General features: G+C 57.3%; 1 protein-coding gene across 2 annotated transcripts in view; it reads left to right on the forward strand.

Moving 5' to 3' along the window:
• Positions 1 to 18,367, forward strand: part of SHANK2 (SH3 and multiple ankyrin repeat domains 2) — a 471,077-nt gene that overhangs the window by 69,551 nt on the left and 383,159 nt on the right. For both annotated transcript variants that reach the window (XM_080817139.1, XM_080817138.1), the window contains exons 4-6: positions 10,792 to 10,995; positions 14,495 to 14,566; positions 16,754 to 16,862. In XM_080817139.1, coding sequence (XP_080673265.1) covers positions 10,792 to 10,995; positions 14,495 to 14,566; positions 16,754 to 16,862 — 385 coding nt within the window. The remainder of the gene's footprint in view (positions 1 to 10,791; positions 10,996 to 14,494; positions 14,567 to 16,753; positions 16,863 to 18,367) is intronic.

Raw genomic sequence — 18,367 nt, forward strand, 5'->3', positions numbered from 1 at the left:
CACGGCCCGCGCTTCCCGGCGACCCCGCACGGCCGTGATCCCGCAGGTGCGCGCTCGGTGACTGTGTGGCCAGCGTCTCCGTCCACCAGCGCTCTGTCCTGTCCACCCTTGTGCCCCTGTGGCTGGTGCGCCAGTGTCCCCTGAGGGAGTGAATGAAGTCAGTCATCTGCACCCTCGCTGCAGGCGGGTGGGGGGGGACATTAGAGCGGCTCCCTAGATGACCAGGGTCGTGCCGTGAAGACGGGAGTGAGCCCTGGCTGTTCGAAGGGTCCTTGCTTGTGACTGGTGTCGGCAAGTTGTTTTTTGTCTTGTTTCATTTTCTTTTTAAGATTTCTTTCTTTCTTTGAGAGAGACAGCGCACGCACACTGTGGGGTTGTGGGGAGAGGGAGAGGAAGAAGCAGATGCCCCCTGAGCAGGAGCCCCCCGTGGACCCTGAGGTCCTGACCTGAGATCATGAACCCAAGAGTCAGACGCTTAACTGACTGAGCCACCCAGGCACCCTGGTTCAAATGTTTTCTTTTCTTTTCTTTCGTTATTTTTTAAAAGATTTTATTTATTTATTTGAGAGAGAGAGTGAGAGAGCACAAGCAGGGGGAGCAGCAGGCAGAGGGAGAGGGAGAAGCGGACCCCCCACTGAGGGGGGGTCGATCCCAGGACCCCGAGATCATGACCTGAGCTGAAGGCAGAGGCTTAACCGCCTGCGCCCCCCCAGGCGCGCCTGCATCATCAGGTTCTACAGTGTGATGCCCGCATCTTGATAGTTTCTCGGCAGAGGAGAAAAAAGATTTCTTTCAGAAATTGAGATCTAATTCCCTTTCTGTACAATTTGCCCATTACAAGTGTACGATTCAATGAGTTTTAGTGAATTCCCAGGTGAGTATGTCCATCACCACAATCTTAGCACATTGTCATCACCCCAGAAGGGACGCCCTGCTCATCAGCAGTCAGCCCCGCCCCCAGCCCCCAGCCCCCGGCAGCCACTCACCTGCCTTCTGTCCCTGTGGCTTTCCTTTCTCTGGACATTCCCCACCAGTGGACTCATGCACCGTGTGGGCCGGGAGACAGAGCCACGTTTTCCTCCGTTGACTGCTTCCCCTGAGACCGACACTTCCCTCATTGGCGCCTTGAATGCCATCATTACACAGCCTCACACGTGATCCAGCAGCCCGGCCGGCACAGACGTGAAAAGCTCTTGCATTAAGAGTTTTGGGTGGGTGGATGGAAGGATCACTGGAGGGAGGGATGGTTACGGTCTTTGGGGCTGCCATTTTGCTTCTAGGTCTCCCCATCTGGGAATGTTCTCTGTCCGGCCTGGCTGTTGGCTACCAAAAGGAAATTGGTTTGGGATTTTAGGCTTAATTAGAGAATTATTTATACGTGACCCCGACTCGAGCACATTTTCTGCCCTGAAAGTGAAGTCAAGAGGACCCAGTGGCTGAAGGAGGTGTTGGTGATAATGCTCCTCCTTCAAGAACTTCGAGTCGCTGTGGTGTGGCCCGGGGCTGACGGCTGTCCCACCACGGAGGCCCCTCAGACGCTGAGAATCACCTTACATCTTGGTTTGACGCTTCTTATTTTTTTAATATAAGAAAATTAATACAGGTCAAGTCAAAGTATAATACCATAAATACCAGTGTGTCTATCATGAATAATTGACAGTGGTTAGCATTTTGTCACTCTTCTTTTTTTTCTTAGAGAGTGTGTGTGCATGAGCAGGGGTGGGGGGCAGAGGCAGAGGGAGAGGGAGAGAGAGAATGTTAAGCAGCCTCCACACCCAGTGCAGAGCCCGGTGCGGGGCGGATCTCACGACCCTGAGATCATGACCTGAGCAGAAATCCAGAGACGCTTACCTGACAGAGCCACCCAGGTGCCCTGCATTTTGTCACTTTTTAATTCTAGGCTTAGAGCGTTCCTGATAATGTCAGAGTCTCCTCTGTACTCATGCCCAGCCCCTCTCCTCCGGCAAACACTGTCACGATTTCAGTGTGACTCCCTCTTGTGTCTCGTTCTCTGTTCGTATGTATTAGTGATCACTGGAGTGTGGGGTTGTGTAAGAAAGAACATGCACACTTGGCATTGTACTGGGGGTGTCATTCATAACTTTTAACATCTGGCAGTATATTGTGAGACGTCTTGTCTTTGATATTATTCGTTCACCAGTCACCCATTTATCCTTCCGTCCCCCCTCCCCCCCCATCCCCCCAGCCATCCCCCCATCCACCCCTCCGTTCCTCTCTCCGTCTGTCCCTTCCTCCCTCCCTCCTGCCATCCCTTTTGCATGACAGAAACAGATGGTCTGGGTCTTTGACCTCTCCCTTCGGTGACCTGCTCTCTTTGCAGTGCACGTTTGGATCACTTTTCAGGGGATGGAGGGCATGAACTCTGGTTCTCTTTGTGGCTTCATTAATGGGTTGCTGAGGCCAAAGAGAGTCCCTCTTGCCTGGCCCCCGACTTCCCTCTGCCTCCATTTTCTCCACGACGTGGTGGTGATAGTCAAGCTCGTATCCTTAAACGGAGTGGTTTGCACCTCACAGTTTTAATCAGGAAACTAGCGGGTTGTAAGTGGTTTAAAACACAGGGGAGGGCCGCGCTGGGGGAGGCCGCGATCCTGCCGGTTATCATCCATCTCACATGGCAGCTGGCTGGAGGCCGAGAGGGGCTTTATTTTCATTTGCATCATTAAAAAAAACAAAACAAAACAAAAGCCCCAAACCCCTGTTTAACCAGCATCGGTTTTGTGTGGTGTAAGCCTTCCACGCTGCGTCTCCGTTGGTTTTAGGTTCATGTTTTCCACGTGAGCGAGGCCGGCGTGGCTCGCTGGGGTCTCCGTAGCCCCGGTGACGAGTGTCTGAGTTGCCGTGTCCTTCTGCTTCAGCTTCGCCTTAATACCTACTTAAATCTCTCTTGAGAAAATAACATTTGGGGAAGTGGCTTTGGCCTGGAATGATCACACATTCTGTAAAAAAAAGCTTTGTAAATCCCACATTGTGTGGAGAACGTTGCGGTTCAAAGGCCGCGCTGGGGAGAAGCAGAGCTTGCCTGCCCTCCCGACGTCCCAGGCTGATAAGAATTACCCAGAAGGCGGCAGTGCCAGGGCCCGAACCATCAATATTTAATTTTCTGGGTTAAACCCAAGGCCGCGGCGCTTCTCTTCCCACACCTTCTGTGGTCGGATCTCTGTGACTCCTGCTGGGTCCGCCTCCTGCCCGCCCAGTTTTGACTTTGCTCTTCCCGCACTCCCTCTCTGCATGCACAGGGGGTCGTACCCCACAGTGTCCGCGCTGTGTCTCCCACCGCCTCCCGTCCACTTCTCGGCCCCTGCCTGCTCACCCGTGGCTCCGTGTGCGCTGCTGGGATGCAGGGATCGGCAGCCCCGCCTCTCACGGCCGTGGGGGAGCCCTTCTGAGCTCTCCTTGTTCCTCTTTGGGCTCAGGAGTGCTAACCCTAACTTCCAGGAGCACATGAGATGTGTGTGTGTGGGGGGGGAGACAGGAGCACGTGATCCCCTCCCCCGTCCTCCCCCGAACCCGAATGTCCTTTCCTCCACTCTACTTCTGGAGCCCCCCCTCCTCCCCCACGATGGCTCGCAGAAGGGGAGAATTCACTCGCTTCCAAGGAGGGCACGAGTCACGGACAGACTCCAAGCCAGTGCCTCTGTGTCCCGTCCCCTTGACAATGGCCGAGGACCGCCAGTTAGCCTCTTAAAAATGAGCCCCAACACGTGGTTTTCCCACTACTTCAACAGAGCACCAGACGGTGATGAGGCTCTTAATGTTTGAAGACTCTTACTCTGATTGGAAAAACGAGTCCACACCTACTTCCTGTCCTTCGTTAGTGTTTAAACGTCCACAGCCACCAGGGTGGCCCCGAGACCTCAGCATCCTCAGATCAGGCTGTCCTCCTCAGTCAAGGTCGCCCAGCATTGCCTCTTCCCTAGAAATCCCTTATTTGAAGCTTCATGTGTCAGCCGGGAGAACGTTTCCCTGTTTGCTGGCCCAGGTTCCCGCCTGAGGGGTCTTTGTCCACAGTAAAAAGCACTGTTGCATTTGCACGGCTGCCTTTGGAAGCTGCCCGGTCCTGGTTTGGGTCGCTTTGGTGCTGGCTAATTCTCGGAGGCGTGCACATCTGCGCGTGGTGCATGAGCAGCCCCGAAGGGCTCGAACACGCCTGACTTCACCTTCAGATGGCTCCTGGCAGTTCTGTTTATGACGGTTCTTTTAAAACGCACCCTTAAAGGACTGATAATGACATGAAGTGGGACCTGGAGGAAATTTTCCATGCGAAACGCACTTGTCCGCAACAGGTGATGCCCTCGGAAGCTTGGGCTTCTTTCCGAGTATCCTGAGTTCTTGCTGAACGCTGCTGGGATATTTATTCTCCCTGGGGTCCCTCTCCAGCTCTGCAGGGAGGGTCCCCTTGGCACCATCCCCCACAGATGCCTCGGCAGCTCTTCCTCTCATTTTTTTTTTTTTAACTTTTTCTGGGTGTAAGTCCCTGTGGTCCAACCTTGCGTTGTGGACGGTCCTTTCCTTGGCCCCCTGACACAGCACTGTAACAATGCATATGCTACACAGTAGGATGTTTACAGTCTTTCAAGCTCTGTCTAGACACTCCTGGATCCTTGTACGATCTCACAGAATGACCCCTGCCATCACCCCCATTGTACAGGACCTGGAACAGATCTGGAGAGCCGTTGACTCTCTCCCACAAAAATTATCATAACCTGTTGTTGCAAATCAGGGAACAGTCTTGTCCAGCTTCTGCCTCTTTCTGCCCCCATAGGCCTACCACTCAGGCACCGGTGGGCACACGACCCCAGAGCGCAAAGGTTTTGATCATCTGTGGATCGTGTGAGTTAGTTGACAACACTAGTGTGGCCCACCCAGAGCACGTGGTGCTTAACAGGAGGTAGAGACTGGGCCAGGGTCACCGTGTTATGGGCTCTGTTGTCCCTCCACTGCAATCCCTGTGTAGAAGTTCTAACTCCTGGCACCTCAAGATGTGAGTATAGTGGCGGGGGGGGGGTTCTTTAAAGAGCTGATTAAGGTGAAATGAGGTTGCTCGGGCAGGACCTCATCCAATGGGAATGGTATCTTTTTTTCTTTTTTTAAGATTTTAAATTTATTTTTGAGAGAGAAAGCATGAGTCGGGAGAGGGGCAGGAGGAGAAGCAGACTCCCCGACCGAGCAGAGAGCCCCATGTGGGACTTGATCCCAGGGCTGGTCCTGGAATTATGACCCGAGCCAAAGGCAGCTGTTTAACCGACTGAGCCACCCATGCGCCCCAGGAATGCTGTCTTAAAAGGAGATCCAGACACAGACAGACACAGAGGGATGACCCCATGAGGACACAGGGAAAGGACAACCATCTGCACACCAAGGAGAGAGGCCTCAGGAGGAACCAGCTCTGCCCACGGAGGCATCTTGGACTTCCAGCCTCCAGGACTGGGAGACAACGAATGCCCGTGTTTTAAGCCCCCATCCGTGCTCTTTTGTTAACACAGCTCTGGAAAACGATGTGCACTGCGTATGTGGCAGACCCGCCCTGGGGGTCCGCCTCCGCCTGTCTCCAAGACCGTGTTCTTTCCCTGGTGTCCTGGTATTCCCGGTTGTTAGTCCCACATCGTGCGGAAAGACCACAACTCCTTGACCAGGCAGGGGTGTAGACTTCGCTCACTGTCTTCCTTTTAGATTTGAGCTTGGCCGTGAGCCTTCCCAGTGAAGGGTGGTGTTTCATCCAGGTCGGTCCCCAGCCGACCAGAGGTGTGCTGCTTACAACCCTGCGGATGGGGGTGCCGTCCGCCCTCTCCGGGTCTTGGCTGTGTTCTAACAAGGCAGCGTGTTCACAGTGCCCTGGGCGCAAAGGAAGCCCTCGGTCATGGCAGCTGCCACCATTCTCCCCGAGGTTCAAACCCAACCCTACGTATGTTGGATTACGTCATCAGGAGCGTTCTGTTTCTGGAACATTCTGTTCAGTGCAGTTCTACCAATATTTACGGAGCTTCAGGTAAGAACTAGACACATGTCCTTGTTCTCATGTTGCAGCTCATACATACTGTGGAGCTGGGAGCCAATCAGCTGGGTCTTGGGATGGGGCCACATGCGTGGGGTTGGGCAGGCATCTTGGAAGAAGATGTGTGTGGTTTCCCTGGGCTTGAACGTGCCTCCCGCTAGGGGGTCAGGACCTCTGGGGGCTGAGAAAACCTGAGGAGAGCTGGCGTTGGCCTGAAGGAACCCTAGGAGCTTCCTGGACAGATGCTTGAACTGAGGCTGATGTTGTATGCAGAGGCCTGCTCCCACTGTGGGATTTTGTAGATCCCACACCCTGCCCGACCCCCCATGAACGTATGTACTGCTTGTCAGGAGCTGAGGGACAGGCCACTCTGATTGGGGTCTCGGAGATGTCGTTATGTCCACCTGCAAGATTTCTGTATTTTAAGCTGCCCGGCTCAGCCCAGACACTCAGGGAAGTTTTCAGAGGAATCTGGACATCTCAGTGTTTAGGGTGTCACACCAGGAGATCAAAAAGTGATAGTTACTGAAATGTCATAAGGTAAAGTACATGCTGGTCTGTCCCTCCTATAGGAAAGCAGTGCAAGATGGAGAGGCTGTGACCACAGCCCGGGTAGGAGGGAGCAAGGGTCAGTCAACCCACAGCCCAGGCAGGAGGGAGCAGGGGTCAGTCGACCCACAGGGTAGACAGGAAGAAGCAGGGCTCAGCCGACCCACAACCTGAGCAGGAGGGAGCAGGGGTCAGTCGACCCACAGCCCGGGCAGGAGGTAACAGGGATCAGCTGACCCACAGGTTAGACAGGAAGGAACAGGGGTCAGTCGACTCATAGGCTGGGCAGGAGGGAGCAGGGGTCAGTCAACCCACAGGCTGGGCAGGAGGGAACAGGGATCAGTCAACCCACAGGCTGGACAGGAGGGAACAGGGGTCAGCCAACACACAGGCTGGACAGGAGGGAGCAGGGGTCGGCCGATTAGCATGGGCTATGCTCCATGGGCAGTCACACCAGCTCCCTGAGTTCAGTTTAGGATACTCAGCGGTCAGCTCGACCTGGAGGGAGGCCAGAATAGGTGAATCCTGGACCCCGTTGGGAAGGGCGAGTGCGGTTGCAGCTGGCAAGTGAGGAAGGGAAGGGATGGTTAGCTGGAGTCACAGGAGCACAGGGACGTCCACAGCCTGACATGCCAGACAGTTGCTGAGAGGGGTTTGGCATTGCCAGAATGTGTCTGTGTGTGCGTGCAGGTACCCGTGTGTATGGGGTTGGGGCAAGGGCCGAGGGCGGACTTGATAGGCAGGATGTGTCCTGACAAGGAGGTAGGGTCCAGACCAGAGCCACTTTTCCTCTGTGTCCCTTGAGGGAGAGGCAGGCCCTGAGCCCCAGGCATTTGAGTAACTGGGTCAGGAGGGGACACAGGTGATGGGACGGGAGTGACGTTGCTTGGGTCTAAGAGACATGCAGATGAGCTCAATGCAGAGGCTGCTGGAGTAAGCCAGGTGAGAAAGGATGGGGGTCTGCTGGGTGGTGGTGGGGACACAGATGGGGACTCAAGCATTTGAGGCCATAGATTAACCTAGGCTGATCTGGAAGGTGCAGACCAGAGAGGAGTCAAGAGCATCTCCCGGGTTTCTGGAATAGGAGGTGGTCCCACCACTGGCATTCAGAAGGAGGGTGAGGATAGAAAGAGTGGGGGACTAGGGCAGGGGTAGAGGTGTGGGTGGGGGTCAGGTGGGGATGGGTTGGGTGTCAGCAGCAGCTGACACCTGAGTGACTGATTTGTCCATTGGTGTCTAATGCCCCATGTGTTAACCTGACCTGTGTGCCCAAGTTCACAGTCAGCGGGTTCCTTTGTATTAAATGCCCCGTCAGAGTGACCGTTCCACCATCGTCGGGCTGAGGAGCTGGTTCCGGTTGTCATGTCAGTCGTGAATTCATACGGGGTGAAAATCTTTGTCGCGTGTGCTCTGTTGCTCCTCCGAGGGCCCCCGTGGCCCGGCCATCGCCGGACGGAGACCGAAGCCGTCCTCTGCTTTTTCCAGAGGTGCCGCCGTGGTTTACGTCCGTGGCGCACGCGCCCGGCATCTTCCCCGACACCGGCGTGCCCCGCACCTTGTCGCTTTGTCTATTTTTTAAAGCTGCTGGCGCGTCCGAGGCTCAATTTTACTTCTTTGAAAACGGTTATTTAGAATCTCCCAAATTTTGTCCTTTGTTATGGAGATTAAACTGTTTCTCCCTTGTATTGTCAGTGCTCAGCGCTGGCGCAGATTAACAGGTAATTGGAAACTCAGAACAAAGGTGGTGTCTCCCTGATCCACAGAGAGCTGGACATTAAGTTCCCTCCTCGGTCTTCTCAGGGACGGTCAAGTGTTTTATAGCCTGAGAGTGGCCAGGTGTGTATGGAGAGGAAGTAGTGCATCCGTTAAACCACAAGGACTGAGGAGCCGACTCGACTTGGGTTCACACTGAACCTGGACCACTTTCCGGACATGTGGCTTTGGGGTCATTACGTGAGAGTCTGAGGCTCCGCTTCCCCATCTGGGAATAATAATAATAGTGATTGTTTTTATATTGATCGTAATAATCATATTTGTTCAATGTAAATATCGATGACATGCATTGTATTGATTACATACAAATACATAATTGTATAATTGTAATTGCATCTACAGCAACAGTAGTCATGATAATAGTGTTCACTCATGGTTGTGGTGAAGTTAAATACAGTTAGCGTAGTTCTTGGCATATGAGGATTCAGTAAACCTTAGCCACAGCTGTATCATCATCACCATCGCCACCATCACCATCACCGCCATCCTCACCACCATTATCACTGTCATCATTGTCATCATCACCATTGTTACCATCACCAGTGTGCCATCATTACCGCCATCACCATCATCATCCACCACCATCACTGTCATCATCATCTCCATCATCACCGCCATCACCATTATTGTTTTCTCCTACCAGGCTCTGAGCTCCTTAAGGGGCAAGACCCTGTCTCTCATCTCCTGTGTCCCCACCCATGCCTGCCCCGGTGCTGGTAGAGGACCCTTTATGCAGAAGCTAGAGGAGTAAGGTGTTCTCTCAAGCGGTCCTGCGGTGGTGGCTGGGTTCTGGGGTTCCTGCCACCCAGGCCGTCCCTGCAGTGCTCCTGGTACTCCGTGAGTGCTCTCGCACATCGCTTACCTGGGAACACCTGTAACAGACTATGCGGAATACCCATCTCATGCGCCGTAGGGAGACAGGAACACGGTACGGTTCTCCTGACTGCATCAGGTCGGAGTGGGCTGCAGGAAGGTCACTTGTGGTAGAAACGGTCAGTGTCCCACCCGCCACCGTGCCTTCTTGACCTTTCTTAGAGCAGGACCACTCGTTGTGCAGGGCGAGCCCACCCAGGGCACAGACTCCACATCCCCGGCTCTGCCCACAGTGGGGTGGGCACTCTGGGATCACCCATGATCACCTGCGATCACAGGGGTCCTGTGGGAGCAGGTCCCAGCCCGTGCTCCGCTCTGCCCTCACCCGCTGGAAACCCCTTGGCTGTGGCTGCCGTGTGGGGCCCCAGGCCTTCCTAGGGTGCTGGAGCTTGAGCTCAAGGGAGCTTGAGCTGGGGGTGTGTGTGGTTGGAACCCGAGGCCAGCGGGGACAGGAAGTGGCGAGTTATCCACAGTCCCACCTGGTCACATCGGACAGATACAGTTTGTCGTGCTGAAGTTTCCAGATACTTTCTTCACTCAGCCAAGGCTGGGCGGGGCTGCGGGCGTCCTGCAGTGTCTCTGATGTGAGCAGCTGGGCCCCCCCGGCCTGGTAGCCCCAGGAGGAGCTCCAAGGTTACCCTTGAATTCAGCCTTTGACACTGGCAAGGGACAGACGGAGCATTCATGCCTCCTGGGTCAGGTTTCCCGGACCGTGGGATTCGGGGCTGCCTGCTGAACGTTCCTCATTGTTGGGAGCAGCTGGCTCGGCGGGTCTCCCCAGGGGCCCAGACTCCAGACCCACGGAGAAGGGCCTCTGCATCCTGGGCACGCAAGACCCCCGGGAGACGGTGGGTCCCAGCCTCCGGTCCTTTCTGAAGGTTTCCGCAGTGATAAAGTGAGTTCTTGAGCTCCTGCTGGTGGCCGTTCAGTAGAACGTCATTTTAATTCAATAGAAATTGCGAAGTCTCTGTTTGAAGCAGATGAGACCTGGCCTTGGTATTTGGTGGCTTATTGGGGGGATCTCCCAGAAGGGACCTGGGAGTGGAGCCAGGGCGAGGCCTTTGGGTTCTCAGCCACCCGGCAAGTTTTTTGGGAAAGTGTTTGCAACGGATTTGCAGGCACCGTCTACGCTACCGAAGTTTTAAAAAAATAGGATTTTAAAATCACACTGTGTTTCACTGTTGCCTTCCTCTCTGCTTTGGGAGGGGTGGGGTCGGCGTTGGAGAAGTGTGGGTTGGTGTCGCAACCCAGACCTGCTGCAGGGGCCAGGGGCTAGCACTGTGGCCGCAAGGCCTGGGATTGGAGAAGCTCCACGCGGGGACAGGAGTGGCCCAAGGCAGTAGGCGGTGTTGGTGACCAGAAAAATTCCACAGGGGCCACGGGGACCTGAGCCAAGGCCCCCGAAGCCCAGGGTTCCATCCTCGCCCTCGTCCTTTTGTGTTTACTCAAGGTCTCCGTCCAAGCGACATCCTGGAACGCCGGGGGGTCTGCCGGTCAGAGGACCTAGACGGCAACACCTGGGTGTCTGTGGCCGGGTGGGGGTGGGCTGCGCCACTGACCAGTGTCCGTGTCCCTCCCCGCAGAAGTGCATCCGTTTTAACCCGGACGCCACCGTGTGGGTCGCCAAGCAGCGGATTCTGTGCTCCCTGACCCAGAGCCTGAAGGACGTGCTGAACTACGGGCTGTTCCAGCCGGCCAGCAACGGGCGCGACGGGAAGTTCCTGGACGAGGAGCGGCTGCTGTGCGAGTACCCGCAGCCCGTGGACAAGGGCGTCCCCTCCCTGGAGGTACCGGCTGCTGCCTCGCGGCCCAGGCACGGGGCTGGGGGTGCGGGGAGGACTGTCACGAAGCTCCAAATTTGATTTGGATTGGGAAATGACCCTCACGTGAAAAGTGAGCTTGGGGTCTTACGGGGGCCCCTAATTTGGGGAATTTTAGACACCGGCGCCGTTTTCGAGCCCTCTGCTTCCTTACTGTGGACTGGATGAATCTGTCGGTGAGAGATCTTGGGGCGCACACACGAGGGGTCTGACTCAGGCTCATGTTGCCAGGACCGGCGGGGCCGGGGGTGCAGGATGGGGCTGGCTTCCGTCTCCCTGACTCGGTCTTCCTGCCTGCGGAGCGCAGTGGCCAGGGACCGTCCAGCGGTGACCCGAAGCATGACGTCCAGCCTCTTGCCGGGGAATGACCGGGGGGCCCGGAGCTGCCGCACCCATGGGCCTGCCGCGTGACACAGCAGTGCGCGAGCTGGGCACCCGGATGCCTCCCGTGCGCGGTGTGACGCCAGCCGCTGCCGCTCTGACCCCCGGCCAGCTGCATCCCCAGGTTTATACATGGTCTCTCCACGTGATGAGTGAGACACTGAGGCAAGCGGCATTCTTCCTGTTGCGCGGTGGGACTGGGCACGGCGGGTGATGACGCTCCTCTTAGCCCCGTCAGCCAGGGAGAGGCTGCACGTGTGAAAGCGTAGCCGGCCCTCCAGCAGCCCGAATGTGTTCGATCACATTCACAGTGATGAGACTGTCCTGAAGTCAGAGAGGTCATGGACCAAGGCCGGACCTCATCTGCACGGTTCAAAGCCCGAGAGTGACTTCGAGTGTGAGGTTATGGAGACCCCATTTAGACAGAGCCTGTGTCAGACCGTAGGGGGCATTTTGGTGGAGGGAAATTTGGGGCACCACTTGGATTCCTGTGGTTCCCTGTTCTGACCTCAGTTTGCTCATCTGTACAATGGGTATCCATTGGGAAAAAAAATCCCTTACTGGGGGCCTACTAAGTACCAGACGCTTTCTAGGCATGTTCACCGTGTTCACGAGACCGTCAGGGTCTGGTCTGATGGGGCTGACACCCGAGTGGGAGGTGACAGACCAGGAGCAGTGAATGAACCCGGGTGTCAGCCCCATTTCGGGGACTGATGATTTCCAGGAAAACCCAGCGAGAAGACCGGGACGTCCAGGGTCCACTCTTGATCCAAGAGGCTGTTGGGGGCAGCGAATCTGGCTGGTCCCCCGCTCACTCCCGAGAACCGAATGAGAGGGTGTGGGGATGCAGGGTAACCTGGGCAGGGTGTTGTGCTGTTTCTAGAACGGCAGACACATACACTCCCCCTCCCCCATGTCCCGGCCGGGACTCGTGTCACGGAAGTTGAACTAAGAGGCCTTCGGGGGAGCGTCTCTGCTCCTGCGTGCGCATCGCCCCATGGGGGGCTCGGTCCATTCCTGGGAGCTGTGCAGCCCAAGCCGCCACCCAACCTCTCTGGACCTCCGGCTCCCAGCTTTCAAAGTGGGGGAACATGGGTCGTGCCTGCCCAGGGGGCTCGAGGCTCCAGCGAGCACTCCTTGCACGAGCCGGTGGTCTCCTTGCCGTGAGAGAGTTGTCCTGCCTCCGCGTTTCCGTCTTCTGCAGCCTCAGTCCCGCCGGGGCATCCTCGGTGCCGAGTGAGACGGTGCTGGCGCTCCCCACGTCGGGCGGGCGTGGCTGTGAGCTCTTTGTCGCCGAGGATTTCTGGGGCGTAAGCTTGGCTGCTTAGGAGATGTGGAGGAAACAGCACGAAGGGCTTTGCCGTCCGGAGCCTGCGTCCCTCTTTGGCCATGAGCTGGAAGTGCTGGTGACTCTGGAAATGGACATGCTCCTCTGAGCACTTCCTGTCCTGCCAAGAGACCGTAGCAGCCCTAGTTTTTTTTGTTTTGTTTTATTTTTTTAAAGATTTTATTTAGTTATTCATGAGAGACAGAGAGAGGGAGAGGCAGAGGCAGAGGCAGAGGGAGAGGGAGAAGTAGGGTTCCCGCTGAGCAAGGAGCCTGACACGGGACTCGACCCCAGGACCCTGGGATCACAACCTGAGCCGAAGGCAGCCGCTTAGCCCATGAGCCACCCCGGTGCCCCAGCCCGAGTGTATTTTATAACCAGAAGTCCCCGTGACTTGAGTTCCGTTAACCTTGTCAGCTAGCGAGCGCCCGCCTCTCCCGACATCTCTCAGTGGCTCCTGAAATCTCAGAGGTCTGCTGGGGGGCGGCAGGGGCTTGCCGCAGCCCCGGGCTCCAGGCACACAGAACACGCTGTCCTGTTGGAATCTAGAACCGGTGACAGAAATCCTAAAACGGGTCTCGGTCCCCCACCTGCCAGTTCTGTTCAGGACCAGGGACACCTGCAGGCTGTGGTCAGCACACGTTGTCCTGAAACTGGGAGCCGCCTGAGTGTCACGGAACTTACCGATTCCGCCACAGGCTTCCGTTGGTCCTTAAAAAAGAAAAAAAGACCACGTTTCAGTCTGTGTGACCAGGGGATTTTGTGTGTGGTGCACCTGCTGTTTTTATGTGCAGGGGAGAGGAGGAGAGTAAGGTGGCGGCTTTGGGACCTGGATGTGAGATGAGACGGTGCCAGGATTAGGTCCCCCGCTGCCCTGCACCCTCATGTCCCTCACTCTGGGCTCGTTCAGACTCTTGGGGCTGAGGGACGTGGAGGGAGGGGTCCAGTCTCATCTGCCTGCAGCTGGTGTCCATCAGGACGCCCCGGGCCATCCTCAGGCCTCTGCGCCCACAGATCAGGAGGCCGGTCCCAGAGGGGGAAGGTGTCCGGCCACAGCTGGTGGGACGGTGGTGGGGCTGGGCTCGGATCAGGTGCCTCCCCTGGGAATCCTAGCGTGTGCCAGCTGCCGGCGCCCTCCCCAGCCTTCAGTCGCGGCTCCCACACATCGGCCCTCAAAGGGGTGGGGGCCCCTGGGCCGGGCACGAGGTGGCGGTGCTGGGCTTCCGGGCACACTGACACCCGGACGTTCCTCTTGGGCACTGATCGCGTCAGAGCGAAATTCTTCGTGTCCGGCTCCGAGGAGGTGCTGGATTTGAGGGAACGAACATCACCCAGAGTCCCGGGATGGCCGCGGGGACACCGGCTTTGCCAGGCCGGGCTTCAGAAGGCTGGGTGTGGAAGACGCGTCCTGGTTTGTTGACGGCACCACGTGCATGGCCGTGAGGATGACGATCGCTGCCCACGAGAGGCGCACCGGCCGTGGCTTCTCCATGGGAGGCTAGGATGCCTCCGTGCCCCCGGTTGCTCTCGTGTCTTTCCATGGCTTTTCAGCCACGTGTCCACGGACCTTCGCAGGTGCAATTCCTGTGACGTCAGGGGTCTGTGGTAGGAAGGTGGTCGGTTCACCCGACACGGGAGGAGTTTGCTGCCGGGGGCCCCAGCCTCCCGCTCCGCCGCTCCGCACGAGGCTGTGTTTCCTTGGAACACCTTGTGACGTATTCACGTGCCCCTTCTTCTCCTGTTTCCGTTTCTGTGCAGTTCCGATACAAGAAGCGCGTGTATAAGCAATCCAATCTGGATGAGAAGCAGTTGGCCAAGCTGCACACGAAGGTAGGCGGGGGTGGCTGGCACGCGCACGGTGGCCTCGCGTCTCACACTTGGCATTACCGTCTCTGCAGATTGGGGCGCTCCTTGGGCAGCGGGTTCCTCTTCCTGGGAAGTCTCCCACCACTGCACCTGCCAGTGGGCGGGGCCGGGATGTGCAGGTGCCCCGGGGGGCTTCTCCTGCTCACACGCCGAGGCCCGCCCGGCTGGTAGGGGACAGGGGTGCTCCACAAAGCTGGTGGGAGCTCGGGCAGGAGAGCATGAAATTTCCTCAAGGGTGGGGCTCTGGACCAGGCTGGGTTCAGACATGGGCATGGTGGCGAAGGTCCCGCCTTGCCCAGGGGCCTGTGGCCCATGTGGGCCTGACTAAACCACGTGAGTGAACACGCCCTCCTGCGTGCCCAGAAGGGCATCCACCAGGGTCCCCGAACACAGCCGTCCTGTCCTGTGTGACGAAACCGTGCTGGGTGACAGCTTGCACGGGGACAGCGTCAGGCGGGCCGCCATTCCATGCACGTCCCCCCTGGGTGTTTCTGGGAGGAGGGAGCCCTTCTCTCTTGAGTCCCCACTGCCGACGAAGAGAACGCCGTGACCACAGAGCCAATTAAAGGGCTTGACACCAACCACATGGAGGTGAGACTGGCCCGTGGCCGGCAGGGGCATGGAGGAGGGGGCTGAGGTCAGGAGCCTGGCTGGGCTCGCAGCGGGGACCCCTGCCCCTTCCGTCGGGGCTGCTGTGTGCGTCCGCGGGGTGCAGGGGCTCGAGCGTGACCGCACCCACCTTCGTGGCGAGGAGGATGCCCGGTGTCTGGGGGTGCTCGAGGGTGGGGCGCACAGGGAGAGAAGCGCCGGGACGTGCCTGGACGCTGCCTGTGGTCCACCCTGGTGCCACCCAGGCGAGCTTACGTGGTGCTGGGAGCTCCGTGGGCATTCGCAGCCGGTGGGCTCCCCTGGCTCTTGTTCTGTCCCCCATTTGTAGCACAACAGACACAGGGATTTATACTGTGCTCAACCGGTTGTGGCCCACCATTACTTACTGATGTGCTCACGGTGTCCGGACATGGCTGGTGGCCCTTCTACCTGGCTCGCCCCCTGATGTGTCCCCACCATCCTCTGAGCCCTGACAGCTTTGTGGCCCAGCTAATGGTCCGGATCCTCACGCACCTCCCTGCCCAGCCCTGGAATCCGCTGGGACGGTGGCCTTTCAGCCCCAGGGTCTGCAAACTTCTAGTTTTTTGGATGACCTTCTGATGCGTACATAAAAATATGCTTTTTGGATTTAAAAAAAAAAAAAACAATTACTACATAACAGTGAAAACGTTAAGTGAACACAAGTGTATCTGTCTTTGGACATTTAATTTTGGCTCCAGAATGTAGGTAGAGTGTGCGGGTGGAGATCCAGCCTGGTCCCAGAGCCCCCGCGGCTGCCCCGTGTCGTGGGAGCCATGTGCAGGGGGCTGCAGACTCGGGCCAGCGACAGGAGATCACCTGTTCAGGTGGAGGCAGATTGGATACTGGGCTTATCCTCGGGTGGCGGGGGCTGTCTGCTCCGTGGCAGAAAATCACGGTTTCTGTTACAGATGAGACGGGGCTGAGCTGGGGAAACATCCCTCCCCACCAGGCTTGACCCCCCAGGTCATTCTGACCCCATGAGAAGGGATTCTCTCTTTTCACCTTGAATTGCTTTATGGCGAGATATCGCTGTGTCTGTCCACGTAGTCACAGGCTGTGTCTGTCCACGTAGTCACAGGTTCACCGAAAAGTGGATTAGCCAGGCGAGGGGCTGCCCTCTCTGCCCTCCACTGCGGCTGTGGCTTCTCAGATTAGAAAGCACGAATGTCGGTGCTCGGGCCTCGCTCCCAGGAGAGGGATTCCGAAGCTCGGGGGTGGACCCTAGAAGCTAGTTCTAGGTGGCTCATCCTCTCATCCGTGAAGGAATGTCCTGTGGCTCTTGGCATGGACGTGAAAGGCGAGAGATTTCTAGAACCTTCATCCCGGCAGGCTGGTCGCATCTGCCCCACGCTGGGCTCCATGCTTGGCGCTGGGGTTCCAGACACCGCGAGCCTCTGCCGGGTGGGTCTGTAGCGTCCCATGCAGGGGCGGCTCCCTCTCCACGGAGGAGTCCGGAACGCACCCTAGAGGGACCCTTCTGGGGCCCTGAGGACATTTCTGTTTGTTGATTTTTCCCCTTAGACCAATCTGAAAAAATTCATGGACCACGTTCAGCACCGTTCGGTGGAGAAGATCGTCAAAATGCTGGAACGAGGCCTGGATCCGAATTTCCATGACCTGGACACGGGAGGTAGGTCCCGGGTGGAGAGGACATCGGTAAGCCTCACGGAAGCGCAGACTCAGTCCAAGAACGTGCCTCGGTTATCAGATCCCACACGCACGGGCGACAGTTACGCTATACGTGGTTTTCGAAAGTACTTTCTCGCTCCCGCTTAAGTTCCAGATGAGAAGGGCTGGCTGAGCTGTGCAGCGAGCACAGAGCCCGGCACATAGTAGGCGCTTGTGCACAGCTGTTGGGAGAGCGAATGAAGGAAGGATGGTGAGGCACGTGGCCCCGTTGTGTGCCCGCTGTGGGAGACACACTCACGGGCACGCCTTGCTCCCCCTGCTGGCGTGTGGGCTGCTCATAGTTCGTGGGTCCGAATAGTCTGGGGGTTCCCAGATTCTGCGCTGTGGCTGTGGGGTTGGACAGTTTCTCCTTTAAACAATTGCAAATGAGCATTGACCTCTAGTTCATCTCTCTGCCCCGCCCCCCTACTATTGAGATGCGGCAGATCCCTAACCGTGTTAGTTTCAGGCTAGGCTCTGGATTTGATTCTTGGATACGTTGTGTCCTGAGGACCACAGGTCTGGTTAACTTGTTACGGGGTACAGGGAACATGTTACTGTTCCAAGTACACAGAACTCGTGAGCTGTAGTCCCGCGTTCTACCAGGACTCCTACAATTCGTAACTGCGGATTCGTACTGTTGGCCACCTGTGCCGTCCCCACCCGCCTCTGGCAGCTGGCACTCTGCTCTGTTTGGGGTGGGGACTTTCAGATTTGGCACAGAAGCGGCATCCTACGGTACCCGACGTCGTTCGCTTAGCACGATGCCCTCAAGGTCCATCCTGCATGGTGTCCTCCTGCATCGCCTTCCTTTTTGTAGTGGATCCAACTCCTTTGTGGGCCCGGACGGCTATTTGGGGGTGGGGGGGGTTGTGTCCTGGGCTGTGGGATGTTTGCAGCCTCGCCGGCCTCTACCCCAGGCCCCAGTTGCAGTCCGAGCTGTGACAACCAGGCTGTGTGCAGTCGCTGCCCTGTGTCCCCTGGAGCAGAGCACAGTCACCGGGTGAGAGCCTGTGCAGTGGGACACGCTGAGCAGGGCTGGCCGAGACAGGGCCCAGGCATACTTCGTGTCATCTGGGGGTGTTCGTCCCCGTCGGTAGGTAGTGTTCCTCCTGGATGAGTCTGCGGGGTCCCTTTCCCCACTGCTGGGCCCGGCCAGCCCTCCACCTGGGCCACTGTTACCTACATGTGTCCTGCCCTGTGGCTCAGGTACCGAGCCCACAGCAGGTGCAGCTGTCAGCTCAAGGATGGAGACTTCTCATCATCGCTCGGGGCCCCTCTGACCCCTGCGGCTGGGGCAGGACCCCACCTGGGCCCATCCGGCGGTGCCCGTCCCCGCCCAGCACAGGCTGCGGTGCTGCGATCCGTGATCGCCGCTGACTCGTCTGTCTCCTCAGTTAAACTTCTGACCACAGCTTTGGGCTTTTGTCCAAAACATTGTAGCATCGAAACCATATAGTGTGTGGC

Source organism: Martes martes (assembly GCF_963455335.1).
Source record: "Martes martes genome assembly, chromosome: 10".
Classification (NCBI taxonomy): domain Eukaryota; kingdom Metazoa; phylum Chordata; class Mammalia; order Carnivora; family Mustelidae; genus Martes; species Martes martes.